Below are 23,248 nucleotides of genomic sequence, written 5' to 3' on the forward strand. Positions count from 1 at the left end.
TTCTCAGTTTAGTATCCATTAATTCTTAGAAGTCTATTTAAAAAGCAAAAGCTTTCTTCTTTCAATGGCTCTAGTATCCCAGGGACTCAACCCTTCTTGACCAGGTTTTACAGTGCTGCCAGCTCAGGATCTGAGGCCGTGCTTGGCAGTATGGTCTTTAGAGAGGAGCTTTGAGCACAGGCCAGGACTCCTGGTTCCACTGAATGTTTCTATCTAGCAGATATACTAGAGCTCTAATCTAAAAAAAAAAAAAAAGATTTTTTTTCTCTAAAAGCAGCCTCAGGTTACTAACTCCCTTCCTCAACAGTATTCTAGGAATTGCATGTGTTGTGTTTTTTTTTTTAATATTTATTTATTTGGCTGCACCGGGTCTTCATTGCTGCATGTGTACTCTTAGTTGGGGCATTTGGGATCTAGTTCCCTAACCAACGATCAAACCCAGGCCCCCTGCATTTGGCGCCTGGAGTCTTAACCACTGACCACCATGGAGGTCCCTGGCACTGTGTATTTAGACTCAGTGCTGAAACCTATCAATTTATATTGGTACAGATGCCTACCTCTTCATCAGGTTCACAGACTTTATGATTCAGAATCTCTGCGGGAGAAACAGAGTTTAAAGCAGTCAAATGACTTTAAGGTCCTATGTGGGTGTGGAAGTAAGAGCTATGTTTAGATCTCTTGTTTCTTGGCCTTACAATCTAAACTGTTGCCCCGTGTGCTCATCAGTCACCAACTTGCCCCAGAAACAGTTTGCCACAAGCCCATTCACGCCTCCATGACTAGGCCAAGATTCGTGGCTTGTGGAGATAGACTTCAGTCAGGAACGGGAATCAGCTTCCTTCACTAGCTGTTAGAAGGAAGGGGAGAAGGGGGATGAGTGATGATGAGACCTGGTTTCAGATCAATTTCATTTTGAAACCAGTGATACAAGCCAGCAGTGCCAGGAAGCATCTGGGAGGAAGTTGTAATGATCTGCCCCACGGCTTATCGTTTACCAGCCTCTGTGTGACTCACGGCTTGCGGAGAAAACTGCTCATGTTTCTACAGGTGCCTCAGCAAGTTTCCCTGGGCGGGTCAGCTTGACTGTGAGATCGCCATCTTCCACCTCTCCCAGTAAACCCTGGAGTACCCCCTACAGAACAGTCCTCTCCAAGTGCAGACTGAGCCAGCACCCTGTGACGCTCTTTGGTCCTGTGTGTTCCTTTGTCCTCTCAATGTTTCCGCCTTCGGGTAAAGCTACATGGCTGTAGCTAACCCCGTGCCTGCTTTGAGAGATGGTTTCTCTATGGTGCAGAGAGAGGCCTAGACGTGGAGTCAGAAACCCTGGTTAGTTGTGAGCGAGCTAAAGGTCCCTTTTATTGAGGGCTGACTCTGGTCCAGACATATTGCTCATTGCTGTGTGAACATTATGCCAGTTATTTCTCCCAATAATCTTATGAGCTAGGTATTATTCCCATTTTCCAGATGAGAAAACAGCTTCTATGTGTTCACACAATATGGATGTGAACCAAGTCTTTTGGCCTCTAAACCCCATATTATTTATTTATTTATTGGCTGCACTGGGTCTTCAGTGCTGCACTGACTTTCTCTAGTTGCGGTGCGCAGGCTTCTCATTGCGGTGGCTTCTCTTGTTGTGGAGCATAGCCTCTAGGTGTGTGGGCGTGGGCTTCAGTAGTTGTGGCACATGGGCCTAGTTGGCCTGAGGCATGTGGGATCTTCCTGGACCAGGGATTGAACCTGTGTACCCTGCATTGGCAGGTGGATTCTTAACCACTGGGCCACCAGGGAAGTCCCCAAATCCTATATTCTTTGTTACTCATCTGCCTCTGCCTCTCAGATTTGAAATCTGGTCCTGCCACTTCCTGGTTGCAGGGCTTCATCTACTTCGCTCTCCTCTCTGAAACTGTTTCCTGAGACACTTCAACCCCAGGGCAGTCTCTTGTTTCCTGAGTTGTCAGAATAGGATGGTAACAGCTACCTTGCGGGTTATTTTTTGAGGACTTGGATAGGAAAACACTTAGCTGGGTGTCTCGGGCAGAGTGGGTCTTTGAAACTTGTTCCTGCCTGCCTGACTCCTGCCCCTTGATTGTATTCTGCATCCTGCTGAACGTGGGTGAGAGCTGATGGGACCAGGCCTGCTGGTGCCGCTGAAATGTGCAGTCTGAGTGGGAGGCACGAACACCTGGAGAACATGACTATTGACGTCTCCTTGATTGTTGGGACTGTCCCCTCTTAAGAACAGATGGACAGCCCATATAAAATGCTGTAAATGTTTGGAACCATAAAACCATGCGAATGTGCCAGCAAACAGGGTAGTGAAGTGTGCTGTACATTCCTGGGGGGCTGATTTTGTAGGCAGCAGGAAGAGGGTTTCTGGGTTTCTGGCAGCTTTTAGAGTTTGGGGAATTAAGGCATTTGAGTAATAGGAGTGTCAGTCCATTACCTCCCTGCTGGGTAGGAGAAGATTGGAGAGTTCATTGAGAGTCTCTTACTAAGTGAAAAAGCTGACAGGCTTATCTGGCTAGCCCCTCTGCTAGCTGAAGACCTTCCCTTAGAAAGTGAAAGTGTTAGTCGATCAGTTGTGTCCAACTCTTTGTGACCTCATGGACTGTAGCCCGCCAGGCTCCTCCATCCATGGGATTTTCCAGGCAATAGTACTGGAGTGGGTTGCCATTTCCTTCTCCAGGGGATCTTCCCGACCCAGGGATCGAACCCAGGTCTCCCACATTGTAGACAGACACTTTACTGTCTGAGCCACCAGGGAAGTCCTTGTATAGGTGGTATCATAACACGGAGTTACTCTCTGGTTGATGGACATCTAGGTTGTCTAGACTTAAGCTATTACAATCAATGCATTATTGATTAGTTTGGTAGATAGAATAGCTGTGGAAAGGTGATTTTGGACAGAAGGCAGTAACCTGTAAAAACTTAAAGGTACTTGGAGATACATATTTGTGTTCCCCAATGCATCTCTAGTATTTAGAAGAATATTGGGCACTTAGGAAACACTCAACTTGTTCTTGAATGAATGTTGTGTTGAATAACCTGATTTTAGAATATGACCACCCTGGGTTCCAGTTATCCACCACCCCACCCACTGGTGAATTGTACCAATCAATTTTTTAAATTAATTTTTAATTGGAGGGTAATTGCTTTACAATATTGTGTTGGTTTATGTGACTCATTGGAAAAGACTCTGATGCTGGGAGGGCTTGGGGGCAGGAGGAGAAGGGGACGACAGAGGATGAGATGGCTGGATGGCATCACTGACTCGATGGATGTGAGTCTGAGTGAACTCCGGGAGTTGGTGATGGACAGGGAGGCCTGGCGTGCTGCGATTCATGGGGTCGCAAAGAGTCGGACATGACTAAGCAACTGATCTGATCTGATCTGATGCCATACATCAGCATGAATCAGCCATAGGTATACGTATGTCCCCTCCCTCTTAAACCTTCTTCCCACCTCTCTAATTCCACTCACTAGTTGTACAATGTTGGCACACCATCTCACCTCTGAACTCCCATTTTCTCTGGTGGTATAAGAGTCCGTATAAAGTTCTGAGCTTTACACATTTGTGTTCTGTGGTTTTATCTTACTTGATATTCAAGATGACACTGTGAAGTCAGTCTAATTTTCATCTTCCAAATGAGAAAACCTGAATTCCTAATAAGTTAATTCAAATTCTGTATCAACGCACTGATGGTTCCAACTTCTGGAGTTTTGAGGAACCTTTGCATGTGTCCTTAACACTTCTTTAAGCCACGCTGAATCACCTAGTGACTTGAAGTATTCCCTTTAAGCTTTTCTTCTTTTTACATCAAGGAGAAACTGTGTTTGGTGCTGCCATTCTTGAGTACATCCTTTAATAGCATACTTCTCTCCTTTCAAACCAAGGGAAGGTAGGCTTTAGGCTCAAAGCTTTAGCAAACAATTGATTCTGGGGGTCCAGAGAAGTCAAGTGTCTTTCCCAGGCTCACCCAGCAAGTTAAGGTCACTGCCTACACAAGAATAGGTCTTCATCTCCATTAGTAATATTAACAGCAGACCCAGCCATAATGCCGGAGAACGCAATGGCAACCCACTCCAGTGCTCTTGCCTGGAAAATCCCGAGGATGGAGGAGCCTGGTGGCCTGCGGTCCATGGGGTCGCTAAGAGTGGGACATGACTGAGTGACTTCAGTTTCACTTTTCACTTTCATGCATTGGAGAAGGAAATGGCAACCCACTCCACTGTTCTTGCCTGGAGAATCCCAGGGACTGCGGAGCCTGGTTGGCTGCCATCTGTGGGGTCGCACAGAGTCAGACACGACTGAAGTGACTTAGCAGCAGCAGCAGCAGCAGCCATAATGCATTTTCCTATTTTTCAGCTCTTTACATTTAGAACTCACAACTCTAAGAGATTTACTTTTATTATCCCCAAATCTAGTACTTTTCTCCAAATATCACATTGCCCCATTGGGCTTCTAAAAATCAATCTTTGCTATTTCAATAGATGGAGAAGGACAACAGGTAATGGGGGATGGGGAGGAGATGAGAAAAAATACTCTCAGGTGTATCAGAAAGATAATATAACCATAGTGGTTAAAAAAAAATAACTCCATCTGGACAGGTCTAGGTACCACTTGTAGCTCTTCCATTTCCTAGCCATGTAACTTTAGTGAACTCACTTAACCTCTCATTTTCCCTATTTAGAAAATGGGTGCTAAAATCTACTTCATAGGGTGCTTGGTGAAGATTAAGTGAGAAAGTATAAACATTTTAGCTATAAATAATAGTAATTCATGACGGGAGGGACTCCTGACTCTCGATGGATGCCTGTCGTATTCTAGGCGGCTAGGGCTGCCGTAACAAAGGAACAAGAACTGAGGAACTTAAACACAGAGATTTATTTTCTCACAACTCAAGAGGCTTGAAGTCCTGCATCAGCACGGGCCAGCAGGGGTGGTTTGTGTTGAGGAATCTCTCCTTAGCTGGTAGATGGCGGCCTTCTCCATGTGTCTGTGCATAGTTTTCTCTCTGTAACTGTCTTGTTTGCAAATTTCCTCCTCTTCTTAAAGAACACTCATCATGCTGGATTAGGGCCCACCTTCATGACCTCATTTTAATCGAATCATCTCTTCAAAGGCCCTTTCTCCAAATATGGTCACATTCTGCAGTACTGGGGGTTAGGACTTCAACATATGAATTTGAGGGGGTGGGGACACAATCATGCTAAGAGAAAACTTGGACCTAGAGAAAAATAAGAAAATAAGTTGCTGGTAACTCCAGCCATTGGAAAGCTTCATTTCCTTCCCGTGTTTTTTTTTTTTTACCCCTGTGCAGAGTTACATATACTATATGTGCAGTTTTACATTCTGCATACTATATCTTCATAGCATAAGAACTTCTCTAGATAATTTTAAAACTCTCACTATAGGGATTTTCCTAGTGGTCCAGTGGCTAAGACTTCGCACTCCCAATGTGGGGGGCCCTGGATTTGATCCATGGTCAGGGAACTAGATCCTGCATGCCACAACTAAGAGTTTGCATGCTGCAGCTGAGGATCCTGCACGCCACAAGGAAGATCCCACATGCCACAACTTAGACTCAGCACAGTCAAATAAATAAATTTGGCAGGGATCCCATGGGGATCTCCCTGTGCTTGGGGCTCTTTGGAGCTAACTCAGGCCTAGATCTCTCTTTCCCCTCCTCTCACTAGCCGAGCATGTTGTCACAGCCCAGGACTTCTCAGTGGGGATGTCGTCAAGGAGGCAGAGCTGGTTTCTAAGTAATCTCTTTCTCATGGGCACATCCCAGCTTTCCCATGAAGGAGCCTGCCTTGTATATGAGCTCTGGGGCTCTGGGGTGCTGAAGTCAGATCTGTATGCTTTAAAGACCATTTTCCTCCCCCTTCCATTTACAACTCCTCTCCCTGAAAGATGGCCAATGTCTTTAAGTTCTTTCACCCAGTTTTACCTGCTTTTGAACTTCATGTTGATGGAATAATATATATGTCCTTCTGTATCTGACTCTCTCACTTAACCATGTTTGTGAGATTCTTTCATGTTGTCATATGTCCTTCTAATTGATTTATTTCATTATGTGAATATTCCACCACATTTCTCTTCATTCTACCTTGATGGACGTTGAAGCTGTTTCCAGTTTTTAGCTATGATAAATAATGCTGCTCTCAATATTATTATACTTGTCTTTGAGTGAGTGGATCTTTGTTGTGTCTATACCTCAAAGTACAATTACTGGGTCTTGGGGAGCATGTATATTTAGTTTCAGTAAATTCTCCCCAGCAGTTTTCCAAAGTGACTATCCCATCTTGCATTCCTACTTCAGATTGCTTCTTTTCTTTTTTATTGAGGTAAAAATATGCATAACATAAAATTGACCATTTTAACTCTTTTAACGTAAGCAATTCAGTGGCATTAAGTACATTTAAATTGTTGTGCAACTATCACTTCACCATAGTCCATCTCCAGAACTTTGTCATCATCCCAAACAGAAACTCCATATCCATTAAACAATAACTGCCCATTCCCCCCACCAGCCCCATGTAACTTCTGTCCTACTTATTGTTAATTTGAGGATTCTAGGTACCTCATATAAGTGCAGTCACTTTTGTGCCTGGCAGGTAGTACAGTGGTAAAGAATCCGACTGCCAATCCAGGAGCTGTAGGAGGCTCAGGTTCGATCCCTGGGTTGGGAAGTTCCCTTGCAGTAGGATATGGCAACCTACTCCAGTATTCTCCCCTGGAGAATCCCATGGACAGAGGAGCCTGGCAGGCTACAGTCCATGAGGTCGCTGAGTCAGACACGACTGAGCATGCACGCACATGCATGACATTTTACTTAGCATAATGTTTTCAAGATTCATACAAGTTATAGCGTGTGTCAGAACTTCATTCCTTATAAAAAATGTATATTTATACATGTATGTATGTATATTCATTGTATGTTTAGACCACATTGTGTTTCTTTATTAGATCTTCATGGACACTTGTGTTGTTTCCATCTTTTGGCTATTGTGAATAGAAAATGAAAGAAAGTGAGGTTGCTCAGTCGTGTCCGACTCTTTGCGACCCTGTGGACTGTGGTCCACCAGGCTCCTCCATCCATGGGATTCTCCAGGCAAGAATACTGGAGTGGGTTGCCATTTCCTTCTCCAGGGGATTTTCCCGACCCAGGGATCGAACCTAGGTCTTCTGCATTGCAGGCAGACGCTTTACCCTCTGAGCCACCAGGGAAGTGAATAGGGATACTATGAAAATACATATATAAGTGTCTGTTTGAGTTCCTACTTTCAGCTCTTTAGGGTGTAAACCAAGAAGTAGAATTGCTGGATCATATGGTAATTTTATGTTTACTTTTTGAGCCACCAAACTTTTTCACAGTGGCTGCAGCATTTCGTATTTCCAATGCAGAAGACTTCATCTGTCTTTATATCTTATTTACCTTTTTTTTGCCTCCCTAGTAGGTTTGAAGTGGTATCTCACTGTAATTTTGATTACTGGAGTGAGTAGCCTTTCCCTTCTCCAGGAGATCTTCCCATCCCAGGGATCAAACCCAGGTCTCCCACATTGCGGTGGATTCTTTACCGGCTGAGGCACAAGGGAAGCCCCAAAATACTGGAGTGGGTAGCTTATCCTTTCTGCAGCAGATCTTCCCAACCCAGGAATTGAACCAGGGTCTCCTGCATTGCAGGCAGATTCTTTACCAACTGAATTATGAGGGAAGCTCTTGTATTTCCCAAATGATAGAGGTATTGAGCATCTTTTCATGTGCTTACTGGCCAGTTGTATACCTTATTTGAAAAAATGTCTTTTCACCTCCTTTGTCTTTTTCTTTTTAGACTGGGTTATATATTTTTTGTTGTTCTTGAGATTAGGAATTCATTATATAGCAGAATATTATTTGGAATTCTATTTTTTATGTTATATTCTTATATATTGCTTTGAATACTTCATGATGTTCACATTACTTGTGTAGTTTACAGTCTCTCATCTATTATTCTTTCTTTAGGGAAGGGTTTTTAAAACAATTATCATCATCCTCTGAAACTAAGGGACAATTTTTCAAACTAGAACACTTGGGAGACCTCACCCTGACCTTTCCATGCTCAGTGCTCTCCCTGTGGGCCTTGTAGTGCTGCCACCTAGGAAACCGACATAGTCCAACATAAGGGGACCCCTGAGTCAGGGCATGGTGCTGACAGGCCCAGAGGTGCCCCCGGCAGGTTTCCTAATGACATGCTTGTCCACAGGGAAGGGTGGATAAGAATACTGGTTGTGAATACTCTCTAGTATATGCCTTGGGGTCAGGCTTCTGAACCTCAATTGTCTCTTCTTTGAAAAGGGGCTAATGCCTACCTTGGTAGCATAGTTGTAAAGATGAAATGGACCCAGTCTCCAGCTTAGTGAATGGTAGTTATTAACTCAGACTGCTTATTTAAAGGGTGGCCAAGCAGGGAGAATTCAGAAAGATCATGACAAGTTGAAACAGCCAAAGGTTATCAGAATGATCTGTGTGGGTGACTGCATAGCAGGGTGCGTGTGGCATGTAGGGAGACATGTAGCCTTCAGAAACGCGTCAACTCTTCTGCCTCCAGCTGTGACCCTGGGTCAGCTCTGGGTCTCGTGAGACTCCATGGGTCTCATGTTGCTGAATACCTGTGGTCTTGGTTCTTTGTCCCACACACCTTGAAGTGGTCCTCCTTCTCAAGACCAAACTTGGGAGCCCATCTGAAACTCATATTTGGTCACACAGCTGGTCAGATGAAGTAAGTCAAGTCTTCTGCAGTGGTCTAGAACAGCCCTTGATCCAGTCAGGGGGCTGTTGTCAGGTCTTGGTTCCCATGGGGTAGCTTCCAGAAGCCCCCTCCTTCCTAATATTCTTTTCCTCCCTTCCCCACAGTGGTCTTCACAGACTGCCCTGGGCAAGAGTCGGCCCTGCTGACTGACGATGACTTCATTGTTCTGAACGATGAAACAGTCCAGGTAAAACACCGTGTGCACCTGCAGGACAGAAGAAAAACGTTCTCCATGCACACCCAGCTTGCTGCTGGCCAGGAGTCCGAGGCTGCCGTGGCTGTCGGGAGCCACATTACCCCTGCAGAGCACACAGGGTTAGCCATCAGTGGCCCATAGCTCTGAGCGTGGGCAACCATCTAAGCAGGGCAGTGCTTGTTGCTGCCCAGTAGGGGATGCCAGAGTCAGGCCTGTGGGGCTGAGAGCTGCCTTGTGAGTAATGGTCCAGTGCTCTTCCTCCCTGGAATTCCCTGTCTCATCTCCCTTTTTGTCTTTCCCACATCCTGAGGGTAAACCACAAGTGAAGGCGATCCCAACACAGGACTGTCAATCCCAAGACCCTCTGGGAAGATAGGCTTCCCTGGTGGCTCAGCAGGTAAAGCATGTGCCTGCAATGCAGCAGACCTGGGTTCGATCCCTGGGTTGGGAAGATCCCCTGGAGAAGGAAATGGCAACCCACTCCAGTATTCTTACCTGGAGAATCCCATGGACAGAGGAACCATGGGGTCCCAAAGAGTTGGACACAACTGAATGACTTCACTTTCACTTTCTGGGAAGATGGACCTGAAGCTCTGGGCCACATTTCTTTGTTTCTTTTAATTCTTTGAACAGCTAATATATCCACATGGTTCCAAAATTTTAAATATTGAAGTTATAGAACACATAACCTCCCCTTGTGTCTCCTCATCTGCCTAATGCCTTCTCCACCCCTCTAACAGAATACACAGAAATAAACTGTTACCAGTTTCTTTCCTTCTAGAATTGATTTATGTATTTGTTCTATATTTATATTAAATATATTAATATATATTATATATGTAGATATAAAACAGACTTTTCCCTCTTTTTTATGAAAAAAATAACATTTACATGGCTTCACTTTCTTTTTGCACTAAAATACATCAGTATGTGTATGTATAACTACGTCTCTTTGCTGTACAGCAGTAATTAAGGCAACATTGTAATTCAACTGTACTTCAATAAAAAAAAAACTAAAAAAATAAATTGGTAGAACCGAACATTGTAAATCAATTATAATCCAATATAATTAAATTTTTTAAATATTTTATAAAATAAATAAGTGAGCAAAAAAAAAAAAAAATCAGTACAAGGCCTCTCACCTTCTCACCAGTAACCACCATTATTGGTTTCTCTAGTATCCCCCAAACTGTGTAAAGGCAGATATGAATATATGCCTTACTTCCCTACCCTTTTACACAAAAGATGGAACAATGCCTAGCACATATTAAGCCCTATATAAATGTTTGTTAAATAGAGCACTAAACTGTTAATATATTAATCTGTTCTGTACTGTGTTGTTTTTCATTTAAGTGTATATCAAAGATCTTTCCATATCAGCACAGAGAGACCTTCCTCATCCTCGTTTTTCGAGCTGTATACAGTTTTCACTAGATGGATATATTACAGTGTATTTAATTGGGCCTTCTCTGTAAGTGAACACTTGGATTATTTCCAAGTTTTCTTCTGCAAAAAACCCATCTAGGCCTCTGGCCTCTCTCCTCATCCTGAGCTCCTATAGGTGAGAGGATGATAGGTGTGTTGCAGGTGTGTTTGCACACCTGGGTTAAGGCATCTTCTCTCCCTGCAGGAAAGGAAAGCACTGAAGATCTCCCCACCCGCACCTGTCTTACGAAGGCGCAAGAGAGAATGGGTGGTCCCGCCAATATCTGTGCCTGAGAATGGCAAGGGTCCATTCCCCCAGAGGCTGAATCAGGTATGGCTGTGCCTTCCCCCCGGGAGGCTTGGTGGCTGCAGGGACCCTCATTCAAAGGCCTGAGTGTGAGGTTTCTTGCTGCTAAGCCCTGGGGCCCCCAGAAGGAAAGCCTCTGTGATGGGAGCAATTTCTGATCAGGCAATGCCTCTCCACCCCTCTCCATAGAGGGTTCTTTGCTACAATTGTGAGATCGTTATCATTTTGTCAGCTGCCATTTTCTTTTGCTTCCAGCTCAAATCTAATAAGGACAGAGGCACCAAGATTTTCTACAGCATCACGGGGCCTGGGGCAGACAACCCACCAGAGGGTATCTTCGCTATAGAGAAGGAAACAGGCTGGTTGTTGCTGAATAAGCCACTGGACCGGGAGAAGATTGCCAAGTATGAGGCAAGTAACCTTTAGCATCCAGCAGGGCCCCAGAACTTGTTGGGGAAGGGAGTGCCAGACTGACCACAGACCTGTGCCCCCACAGCTCTTTGGCCATGCTGTATCAGAGAACGGTGCCTCTGTGGAAGATCCCATGAACATCTCCATCATTGTAACAGACCAGAATGACCACAAGCCCAAGTTCACCCAGGATGTCTTCAGAGGGAGCGTCTTGGAAGGGGTGCTACCTGGTAAGGAGACTGGGGAGGTGAGGAGCTATAGAGGTCTCCTGGGCCCAGATCTGGCCTTGGATCAACTGGAACCGTCTGGAGGTCAGCCAGACTCTTGAAGTCTGGAAGAGCCCTTCACATGCGATTTCCTAGGCTGTACATCGGATCACCTGGGATCCTCTTAAAAATCCATATTTCCCCACTCCATCCCAAAATCCCTGAATAAGAATGATCCTAGAGTAGGGACTTCCCTGATGGTCCAGCAGTTAAAACTCTGTGCTTTCAATATAGGAGGCGTGGGTTCAATCCCTGGTTGGGGAACTAAAATCCTGCATGCCATGTGTGCAGCTAAAAAAAAAGAAAAGAGAGAAAATTAATTGGGGCAAAAGACTAGAGAAATAGCTACACATTAATGACCTCACAGACAGGTGCTACTGGGGAGGACTCCTCCTCCTTTGAGTTGTAGAAAATTACAGAGAAATGTGAATTGGTGAGGCTGCAGTAGACATTTTTAAAAGAAAAACTACCTTCAGCAAGATGGAGCCTCTTCCCCCTGTATTCCAGAAGCCTAGATGTGGTCAGGCCAGGTTGAAATGGTGCTTTAAAGTGTGGGAGACCTAGGCTCCGTCTGTCTCATTGCTTTGCTGTTTTGGCTTCGTTCCCAAGATCACCTCATGAATACTGCTGGAGCTCCAGCCATTACTTCTGGAAGGAGGGAACGGGTGGGAAGAGTAAGCCCCTTAATTCAGAAAAATGCTTTCCCTGAAGGTATTTATCCCATTTGTCACAATTCAGTCTCATGGCCACAGCTACCTGTGGTGGGAAATGGCCTTGGTTCCTGGTGGGCCTGTACCCAACCTAGAGTGATTATGAGGATTATGTTTCTAAGGAAGTAGGGAGAATGGGAAGTGGGCAGCAACTAACAGTCTCTGATGAGAGGGGAAGGTGGGTCCAAACTGACATGCAGGGTGGAACCTCTCAGGGTTCCAGAAGTGGGTGAGGCTGAAGTTGGCACTGGGAGGGCAGGGTGCTCACTCATCAGCCCTTCTTCCCCCCCAGGCACTTCCGTGATGCAGGTGACAGCCACGGATGAAGACGATGCCATTAACACCTACAACGGTGTGGTTGCTTACTCCATCCACAGTCAAGAGCCAAAGGACCCGCATGACCTCATGTTCACAGTCCACCGGAGCACGGGCACCATCAGCGTCATCTCCAGTGGCCTGGACCGGGAAGTGAGTGGCCCTTCAGAAAGGGGCTGCCTGCCCAGGCCAGGCCCTGACACTCAGAGCAGAAGCCCTTGCCCCAGAGCCCAAGTCGGCCAGGAAGGGCTGCGGCCAGGTCCTGTATCGATGTCCCACAGCACCCTTGGACTGGTGGCGCTCTGCCAAGCCATCTCATTAAGGCTGAGGAGGCAGCTGTGAAACACAGACATTTGATATTTTCCGTAGGTTTTCTCATTTCCTCTTGGAATGGCTCACTTAGCATGCACATTGCCCAGATTTGTCCCACGTGTACCACAAAGCAGTTAGCTCCATAGGTACTAGAGTTTCCCTAATTCATACCTTTGCCAAACTCCTGCTCAGAGCTCCCCTTCTGGATCTGCCCTGAGTTAGGAGGCAGTGCCCAGGCTTCACCCCACGACTGACTGGCCCAGGAGAACCGTTTGGATCCACAGTTCCCCTCTCCCTCCACCCTTGGCTCCTGGTCTTCCCTGCAGTGGGTGAGCAAGGGATCAGGTGAACACTGGAAAGGAGAAACATTCCCCTCCCTCCACGTACACTCAAGGCTGTGCCCTGCTCTCAGCAGCTTCCACTCCCGCTCTCCTTTTCTCCCCAGAGAGTCCCTGAGTACACACTGACCATCCATGCCACAGACATGGATGGGGACGGCTCCAGCACCACGGCTATGGCCATAGTGGAGATCCTCGATGCCAACGACAATGCTCCCATGTTTGATCCCCAGAAGGTAACACCCTTTCCTCCATTCATTCTTTCCTTGTCAGATGATGAGGAGCTAAGTTTCTCCTTTCTGATGAAACTTCCAAAATCAGCCTGCATTGCTTCAAGTCCCAGCCCCAGCACTTGTAAGCTGTATGACCTGAGGGGAATCACCTAACCTCTCTGTGCCCTATTTCCTAGTCTGTGAAATGGAGACAGTGTTAATACCTGCTGCATTGTTCTGAGTTTTAAATGAAATAATCTATGTAGAGTTCTTAGCATAATCCCAGGTACCTAAGTGCTCAATATGAAAATATTTGTTGATATGGAAATTCCTAACTTGACTCACACCTACACCTGCCCACCTACCCCCGGTGAATGCTTGTCACTTCAAGTGACAGAGGACTCAGTGCCAGTCAAGATGACACCCACCCGCTTCCATCATTAGGTAATTTGGGCTGCTAAATACTGTTCAGGCCTGTTGAAAATTTGTTCTGAATAGCTGATTTCCCCATCACGGCCATCTGTTCTAAATTTCCAAAAAAGTCCCTGGTCAGTGCCCCAGAGCAATCAGACGCCTAGCCCTTCTTGCCACCTTCCTTGTGCCTTTCTGATCTCAGCTAGATACAGGTGACTACTCTCCCTGGGGGCTTGGGCACCCGGATGGCTGAGATTCTGGGAGCATCAGGCCGTGGGATGTAGGGAAAGCAGGCCCAGGGTCACTGTGGTGTGTCTGTCCTAGCAAGCTGTGAAGTTGACTCCTGGGGCATTCTGCATCTGTGCATGTCCCAGAAAGGGTGAGCAGCATGGGGCTCCCCTGGAGTTGGGTGGAGGACTCACAGCCGGTGAAGAGAGGAGAGCCACCTCTCAGAGGAGTCAGCTTCTCCGCTCTGACAGTGTTGTATTTTCCATGTTGACAGTATGAGGCCCGTGTGCCTGAGAACACAGTGAGCCAAGAGGTACAGAGGCTGACAGTGACTGATCTGGACGCCCCTAACTCACCTGCATGGCGTGCCACCTACCGCATCGTGGGAGGTGACAACGGGGACCATTTTACCATCACTACTGACCCCGAGAGCAACCAGGGTATCCTGACCACCCAGAAGGTGAGTCGGTTTGGGCTTTGTACAAGGGCCACACCTGGGGCAGGGAGGTCTCCAGTCTCCAGGACTAGGGGTACCACTTTCCTGGGACGCATACCTGGAACCACTCACAGGGAATGCACCAGGCCCATGGCTTGCAACACTCTCCCATCCCTCTTATGTGGGGGAATTCCTTTGTTTAAATCTTCCCCAGAGACCCAGTTCATAAAACAGAGTCACTGATCCAATTGAGGCCAGTCAGTGGGGCCCATCTTCCCAGTGTGTCTAGTGGCTGCTCCTAATTGGTCTTACACAGAAGGTCTGTTTTATTGGAATCCTTGCTAATTTTGCCTTCAATCCATAGTTCACATCTTGGTGTTTGGATAGTAAAATGTTTTACTTTAAAAGTTTTAAATTACTTTAACTGTTTTGAATTACATCTAGGCATACCCTTGCCTCTTGAAAAATCTTGAGTAAAATTGATGCTTCAAGAAAATCAGACTAATCTTTCCTGATGTCTTTTACCTCTTGGTTTATTATAAAGAATGGCCCAGTTTGAGAAAGAAAGTGAAAGTGAAGTCGCTCAGTCATGTCCGACTCTTTGCGACCCTATGGACTGTAGTCTATCAGGCTCCTCCGTCCATGGAATTTTCCAGGCAAGAGTACTGGAGTGGGTTGCCATTTCCTTCTCCAGGGGATTTTCCCGACCCAGGGATCGAACCCAGGTCTCCGGCATTGTAGGCAGACACTTTACCATCTGAGCCACAATACTTTAAAAGCTGTCCCCTCCTTGTAACCAAAGTTTTGTAATGCCCCTTTCACATTGTAAAATGAATTTTGTTTATAACTTCTCTATAATAACTTACGTAATTTCTAGAAAAATGAAATGCCCTAATTAAAATAAAGGAGAATTTTCAGGAAAAGTTACTGATAATAAACTGCTTCCCTGTGTATACCTTTGGGCACAACTACACTAGAAAACATGATGAAGTGGTCAGTTTCTTGCATCTGTTTGTGGAATCAGCCAAGTGTAGTAGATACTGTATGTCGCTGAAGTGAGTCATACCACAAGTGGTATTGATTTTTTCCAGAACCTCAAATAAACAACTTGAGGAAAGGCCTGAACAAATTATGAGCTCCCCTCAGAAGTTGCATTCCTAGGAAATTTAGTATAAATTAAAACCACACCAAAAACTTGATTTGTATGGAAAACACATTCTAGACTGTAAATATAAACAGAGCTTCACGCCCAGGAATACATGAATGTCCAGGGGGATATTGGCAAGTCCCATGGGACATGAGATAGTTCTTTGTGTCCCTGCCCCCACCAGTGGCATTCCCTGTCATTAGGACACCTAGAAATGCCCCCTCCAAGTTCCGACAACAACCACTATGGAGCGTCATCACCCCATTGAGAACCAGTTCTAGGCTTCGGGCTTACTAGTCTAGTTGCCTTTGGGGTGATGGTCTGAGAAGGCCCCACTGGGTATCCACTCCAGAAATGCAGGAGGAAACCAGGAGGCTCTATGGGGCAGGGCAGGGGCAGCATTGTTGCTGGTGGGAGCCCTAGCCCCTCGTGATGGGCCCTCTCTTCCAGATATCACAGCATGGCATGGGGCCTCCTCACAAAATGACGACTCTGATCCTCCTTCCTGTTCTCTCCCAGGACTTGGATTTTGAGGCCAAAACCCAGCACACCCTGTACGTCGAAGTGATCAATGAGGTTCCCTTTGTGGTGAAACTCCCGACCTCCACAGCCACCGTAGTGGTCCTTGTGGAGGATGTGAATGAGCCACCCGTGTTTGTCCCACCCTCCAAAGTCATCGAAATCCAAGAGGGCATCTCCACTGGGGAGCCTATTTGTACCTACACTGCACGGGACCCAGACAAGGGGAGTCAGAAGATCAGGTACGCAGGGGTTCAGCTCGAGTTCAGCCAAAGACACGGGTACGTTGGATGGGTTGTTTATTGTATGCATCAGTATTTGTTCTAATTGCCATAAGGACTGTTAAATATTTTGACTACCACCCCTGCACAGGGTCTTCCCTTCCTACCCTCCATACAGAGGAGGTTAAGTCCAGGGGACAGGTGTTCCCCAGTCCCTCTCACATGTCCCTGCTGGCCCCCTCCCACCTTCTGCTCAGGAGCCCAATTGGGGGTGAGATGCATTTTCCATGTGATCCTGTCTATGAGCCCCAAGTCCCATGAAACCCTCTGCTAGTTGACATGAGGAGACTTTGAATGATGACACTAGAACTCTTAAGTATCCTGGGTGTGATTCTTTGCAACTTTTCTGCTCCAGTTACCACATCCTGAGAGACCCAGCAGGGTGGCTAGCGATGGACCCAGACAGTGGACAAGTCACTGCCGCAGGGGTCTTGGACCGTGAGGATGAGCAGTTTGTGAGAAACAACATCTACGAAGTCATGGTCTTGGCCACAGATGATGGTGAGAGCTCCCTCCAGCCCCTCTGTGTGGGCCCCTTTGGAGCTCAGGACACAGCAGATCCCCTCTGCAGGCTGAGTGTGATGTGGGGAAGGGAGTGTCAGCAATCCTATCTGGGAGGTCAAAGTGGTCTCTCGGAGGAGACTTAGAGTGGTCAGTCCTAGAGTTGGCCGGTTCCAGTTTCCTTAAGACCCAGGAGTTAGGAGGTATCCTAAAGACACCTTTCAGCCTGTTTGTGCTTTACTGAGCCTTGAATTGGCCTGTTGGTTTCCCCTTGTGATTGATTGAAAGGGGCTGCCTTACAAGTGTTACGATTGATGAGTGACATCATGCCACGACATGGTTGGGGATATTGATGTAATGACAGCTCTATTTGGCACATACTGAACCAAGACCTGGAGGCAGGCGAGAGGTTATTGCAGGGCTGGGAAGTGAAACTTCCCTGAAGCTGGTCAGCAAACACATCAGCCCTGAGGTGGCCAACCTTTTTCTCTTGGTGATAGATTGGTAGTGGCTGTCTGGATGAAGTCTCTGTGCTGTGATCAGTTAGTAATGTCTGCTGTGGACACAAAATGAGAATGATGGCATGTTTGCCACGCATTTGCCATCACTGATTTGATTTATAATGAAGCAAGGGCAGGGAAACTCTTGAAAGGTTACAGTTGGACAGTATACAGGACCCTTCTGAGGTTTATTGGATAAGTCCTAGGGGAGCTTAATATGGATTCATCAACCCAGCCAAAGACAGATGCTGAAAAGGGATCATATGTGTGATTTGAACAGGGAGCCCTCCCACCACTGGCACAGGGACCCTCCTGCTAACACTGATGGACATCAATGACCACGGTCCGGTCCCCGAGCCCCGTCAGATCACCATCTGCAACCAAAGCCCTGTGCCCCAGGTGCTAAACATCACAGACAAGGACTTGTCCCCCCACACTGCCCCTTTCCAGGCCCAACTCACACACGACTCGGACGTCTATTGGACAGCAGAAGTCAACGAGAAAGGTAACTGAGTGGTGGTGGCAAATGGGTCCTCTCTCCCCTACCAAGATCCAGCATCTACCTTCCTGCTCCATCTTGTGGGTCGCCGAGTTACCGGTCTCCTCAAGAATGTCAGTCAGGGGAATTCCCTGGCAGTCCAGTGGTTGGGACACCTGGCTTCCACTGCAGGGAGCACAGGTTTGATGCCTGGTCAAGGAACAAGATCCTGCAAGCCGCACAGCCAATAACAAACAAAGACGATGTCAGTCAAATGCTGCTTATTAACTTAGTCTAAACCTTTGGGAATCCACAGGAATCCTTAAAGACCATTCTAGCCCAACCACTTTCCTATACAGTTGGAAGCACTGAGGCCCAGAGAGAGATGGGACATGCCTCTCTCACTATGACATAATGAGAGAGTCGGGAACCCAGCACAGTAATAACAACTAACATGCCTGAGCATGCTTGCTATGTGCTATGTGCACTTCAGACACTTCACACAGATTCAGCTACTGAATCCTCACAACAACCCTGTAAAGCAGGTACTGTTAATCATACATATACATGTATGTGCACCCCTTTGACAGATAGGGAAACCAAGGCTTACGGAAGCTTAAATATCCTGTCAGGGGCATTATGGATAGAAAATAATGGCCCCATGATTGGGATGCAGGCAGTCTGCTCTACCAGGATCCTCTGCTGCCTACCATTTATCCACCCCTGGCAATTTGCAAGATGCTTTTTATACTTATTTTAAATTTCTACCATCCTCTGTGATCAGTATTTTTATCCCTATTTACAGACGAGAATCAGGCTCAGAAAGGTTAAATGGCATGTCCAAAGGCACAGTGTGGGTAAGCAGTGGAAAAGAAGTAGAAGACAAGGTCCCTGGCCCTCATCCCCCTGCTCCCAACCACCTCCCTGTCCTTTCTCTTTCCCACCCCATAACGCTCCACAGCCTTCAGTGGTTTTTCAGTTGTCACAGGACTGAAGAGGGGACTTACTGGCATCAAATGGGCAAGGACTCAGGTGCGTAAGAACAGTGCATCCATGCCCAAGTGCCAGTAAGGCCCCTGGAGAAGCTCACCCTGGTTTAAAATGCCTCCCTCTTCCTCTTGGTGCTAGGGTCCCCCAAGAGGGGAATGGGCAACCAGTACATTCAGGTTCTTCCCTGAAGTAACCAAATGCCTGGTGTCTACTGTTGCTACTGAGCCTGTCCAGAAAGGACTGAGGAGACCTGCCTCAGACACACACATTGTCCCATTTTTATGATTCCTCTGATTTGGGGGTATATACCCAGCACCTTTCCTCAAGGAAGCCCAAGTTGGTCTCCTATTACCTCCCTGTGGCCTGGAAGCCGTTTTCCCCTCCCTGACTGGTTTACAGAGCATAGCCTCTGAAGTCAGAACACCTTGGTTCAAGATCCAGCCCCTCCATTTACCAGCTTGTGGGCAAGTTACTGAACCTTACTGTTGAGCAGTTTTCCCCACCTGGAGGATGGTGCCAGTAATTGTACCTCTGTACAGTCACTGTGAAGACTGAGTACACGATAGGCACCTACCTCTTCTGGTGCATCAGTGCTCAGTCGATGCCAGTGGCCGTCTTCACCAACAGGCACAATCTGGCTCTGCCAAGAGTGAGCGTTACCTCAAAGTCCAGTGGTACCAACGCCTGACACTACCATTGGTTCTTGGTTTTGACTTAGTCGTTTTATCTGTCTGTGTTCTATTGTGAGAGGAGTTAATCCCAACTCTACACCCGTGTGAACTGGGCTCGTTACTTGACCTCCCTAAGCTTCAGTGTCTGTATTTGTAAAATGAGGGGTAACAGAACCTTTCTCTGAAAGTTGAGGTGAAGATCAGAGTCGGGCTTGGCACGTAATAAGTGTCAGTTGAGTCCCCACTGCCACCACCAGCACCATCATCAGCTGAGAAGTCAGCTCTCCAGCCTGGGAAGAGGAAGGCAGGAGAGATGTTCTGGTGAAATGCCCCACATTGGCCTCTCCACTCGGTGGACCAGACGTCCAGCGTGCAGAACTCTCTCTGTCTGCCACTGCTGAGTGGGAACAGGGTGAATTCTCCCTCTGGCCTTTCAGCTAAGAGGGGCCCAGTGAGTGTGCAGAGCCTGTGAACTGAAAGTGGCTTGAGGTCAGTGCTGAAATAGGCCAGCAAGCCTGAGGGCAGGTGGGCTGGAAACGCGGGGTTGTTTTTGAATGTCCCAATGATGCGTGGGGTGGGGGGGGGGGGCACTGTTAGCATTTAGTGGTGAGGACTTGAGTGCTCAGGAAAGTTCCTCGTGATGAAGAATAGTTCCACCCAAGCTAATAGCACCCCCCTTGAGAAACTTGGGTCTAAACCAAAGGCCTTTCTGCAGAGAGGCCTCTGACCTTATATTTCTCACCCACAAACATAGCCCTCATCCCCACTCCACGATGGCCAAGCAGCCTCCCCAGAGTGGCTCCCATCGTGCAGGCTGCTCCAAAGCTTGGCTTCGGCTCTGTGGCTGCCTGCTGCCTGCCCCAGGCCTTCAAAGGCCAGTTAGCACGGTGCCCAGCACAGCCTCACTGCCGGCACCTGTGAGCTTGTGTGCAGTCACTAATGCTCTGATCTGCTCCTGGCATCACTTACATCACCAGCTCATATGCATTTGGATTTCTTAATAACTGATGCTCACTCAGAAATATCCAAGTTTCAGATATATTGAAATTCTATCATAGAGTTGAGGTATAAACATTATATATACAATTGAAAGAGCAAAATGCTGCCATAACAAACGGTAGTAAACTTTCAGGTAGAAAAACAGGTGGCCAGTTAATATAAATATTAAAAGATTGTGCTAGCTGTCTCTTAGGAAGAACTTTGTTTCTTTGCTTGTTTGTTTTGAAGCAAAGAACAATCTGGCAGCTAGTGATGCTCAGAAATTATTGGCCCTGCATGCCATGAATTTTTTAAAATGTCACATTTAGAAATACTGTGATTATTGATTTTTTAAAATAGAATGGTGACTTTATTCTTCTATCCAAATAATCCTTCCCTCAGTGGAGGATTTTGCTTGGACCAAGTATCCGTTTGTAACACTCAGCATAAGTTTGCTTTGACGACATTGCTCCCTGTGGCCCAGATGCAGTCTGCCTCCTCAAACCTCCATCGTGGTGTGCTTGGCTCCCACCATTCGTGGCCTCCCGAGGTGAATAATTATCTGTCTGCTCCAGGAGACGCAGTAGCCTTGTCCCTGAAGAAGTTCCTAAAGCAAGGCGAATACGATGTGCACCTTTCCCTGTTTGACCACGGCAACAAGGAGCAGCTGACAGTGATCAGAGCCACCGTGTGTGACTGCCACGGCAACATGGTGACCTGCCGGGACCCCTGGACGTGGGGTTTCCTCCTCCCCATCCTGGGTGCTGCCCTGGCTCTGCTGCGTGAGTGCTGGCACCCTCTCCCTCTGAGGTTGGGGTAATTAGAAACTTGAGTCCACCCCAAACGTAGAGACTCGAGCCACCGACATTGCCCACCTGTTCCTTGTCCTCTTAATTCTGGAAGTGTCATTTAGTCCATAGATGTTTATGGGGCCTCTGGGAGGTGCCAGGCTTTGGGGATACAGTGGGGAGCAGACTTGGCCCTGCTGTTACATCGTCTGGTGGCTGCAGCGGTGGTTCTGAAGGTGTAGTCTCCAGACCAAGAGCATCAGCACCACCAGGAATTGGTTAGGCCAACTCCCTGGCCCACACCTGACCTACCAAGTCAGAAGCTTAGGGGTAAGACCTGGCAATCTGTGTTTTTACAAGCCTTTCAGTGGATTCTAATGCATGTTTCAGCTTGAGAGACACTGGTCTAGTGAGCAGAAGTGTTTAGTTAGAAACTAATTTCTTTGCTGTCATGGTAGAACCTATCACATTTACTTTTTTCACTCTCTGAATTGTCCTTACACAAAAAACACCCATTCAATCACGCATGAATGCAATAAGCACAAGCTTTAATCATCGTACTTGCAGTGAGCACTGTGTTAGGTGCTGAGAGTGAAACATTTATGAGACAGGGTGCTCAGGGCTGGTGTACTGGGATGACCCTGAGGAATGGGATGGGGAGGGAGGTAGAAGGGGGGTTCAGGATGGGGAACACATGTACACCCATGGCTGATTCATATGAATGTATGGCAAAAACTACCACAATATTGTAAAGTAATTAGCCTCCAATTAATTAAAAAAAAAACAAACAGACCAGCCCCTGCCTTCATGGAGCTTACTTTCCAGTGCAGAGAGCAGATAGCAAATAAGCCAGCAGAGAAATGGGTGTTGCTATGGATTAAAAAAGAAAGTGAGAGGAGGAGATCTGGCATTTTAGGTAGGATCGGCAAGAACAGGCTTACTGAGAAGGGGGCATTTGAGTAAAGACCTGAATGAGTTGAGGAAGCAGATCATGCAGATATCCAGGGAACAGCCAGTACAAAGGTCCTGAGGTGGCTGGCTCTGTGCTTTGTGTAGAAACAGCAATGACTGTTGTGGAAAAAGCAAGAGTGAGAAGAGAGGTGATGGCTGTGGCGGAGCATTGCGTTGGGCATTGTGGGTTACTGCAAGGACTCTGGGTGAAATGGGAAGTCATCAGGTTTGGAGCAGAGGAGCTAGGTGATCTGACTTGAATTTTGTAGGATTCCTCCTGAACAGACTGTAGAGGGCCGCTACTACCATAATTTGGGGGTGAGGGGGGAGTTGTGGCTCAGATCCAGGATGGCATTAGAGGTGGTGAGAGCTGGTCATATTTCAAGGTAGAATCAATTAAGATTCAGATGAGAAAAAGAGCCATCTATGACTTCAAGGCCTGAACAAGTAGAAACACGGAGTTTCCATTAACCAGTTTGGGAAGGACCATGGGAAAAGTCCAAATGGAGGTAACAGAAGGCAGCTGAACACAGGCTTTGGGTGCAGGTAGGCAGTCCAGGTTGCCTCCTGCCTTTCCCTAAGCCAATGGGGAGGAAAGGGGAGGGAAAGGCCATAGTCTAACCCACACAGGGTGTGCATCCTGAGAAGCCAGGGACTCCCAAAGATGGCTCCATCAGTTTTGTCTGGCTAGAGAGGACAATGGTTCCCTCAGCAGGCGAAAAAGGGGGATAAAGCTGAGCAGTGGCTGTATCCTCCCCCATTAAACAGCCACAGAGAGGGCCAGAACTGCCCTCCTCATGTGGAATTAACTGGGGGTAGTCACAACAGTTAGGGGCAGCAGCTGGGCACTAATAAGCCAGTCCCCATTGTGTCCAAATAGACCTCCAGCCTTTTAGATCATATCACTGAAACCCAGTCTCTATCTTAAAATTCCAAAATAGTGTTTGCACCTAAATTCAGATTACTGTACCACATCAAAGTTGCATTGTCTTGTTTTGAACTTAAAGTCTCTGGCTATTATGGGACACCTCGTGACTAAAAAAGTCATATTGAAAAGTAACATCTGGAAATTCTCTGG

General features: G+C 46.9%; 1 protein-coding gene across 1 annotated transcript in view; it reads left to right on the plus strand.

Annotated features, from left to right (window-relative positions):
• The window catches only part of CDH3 (cadherin 3), a 45,292-nt gene that overhangs the window by 17,143 nt on the left and 4,901 nt on the right, over positions 1-23,248 (plus strand). Inside the window, exons 3-13 of the mRNA XM_055551719.1 lie at positions 8,901-8,983; positions 10,623-10,748; positions 10,980-11,135; positions 11,221-11,365; positions 12,404-12,579; positions 13,184-13,312; positions 14,205-14,390; positions 16,033-16,274; positions 16,669-16,814; positions 17,595-17,819; positions 21,007-21,213. Coding sequence (XP_055407694.1) covers positions 8,901-8,983; positions 10,623-10,748; positions 10,980-11,135; positions 11,221-11,365; positions 12,404-12,579; positions 13,184-13,312; positions 14,205-14,390; positions 16,033-16,274; positions 16,669-16,814; positions 17,595-17,819; positions 21,007-21,213 — 1,821 coding nt within the window. The remainder of the gene's footprint in view (positions 1-8,900; positions 8,984-10,622; positions 10,749-10,979; positions 11,136-11,220; positions 11,366-12,403; positions 12,580-13,183; positions 13,313-14,204; positions 14,391-16,032; positions 16,275-16,668; positions 16,815-17,594; positions 17,820-21,006; positions 21,214-23,248) is intronic.

This window comes from Bubalus kerabau, chromosome 17 (assembly GCF_029407905.1).
Source record: "Bubalus kerabau isolate K-KA32 ecotype Philippines breed swamp buffalo chromosome 17, PCC_UOA_SB_1v2, whole genome shotgun sequence".
In the NCBI taxonomy this organism is placed as follows: domain Eukaryota; kingdom Metazoa; phylum Chordata; class Mammalia; order Artiodactyla; family Bovidae; genus Bubalus; species Bubalus kerabau.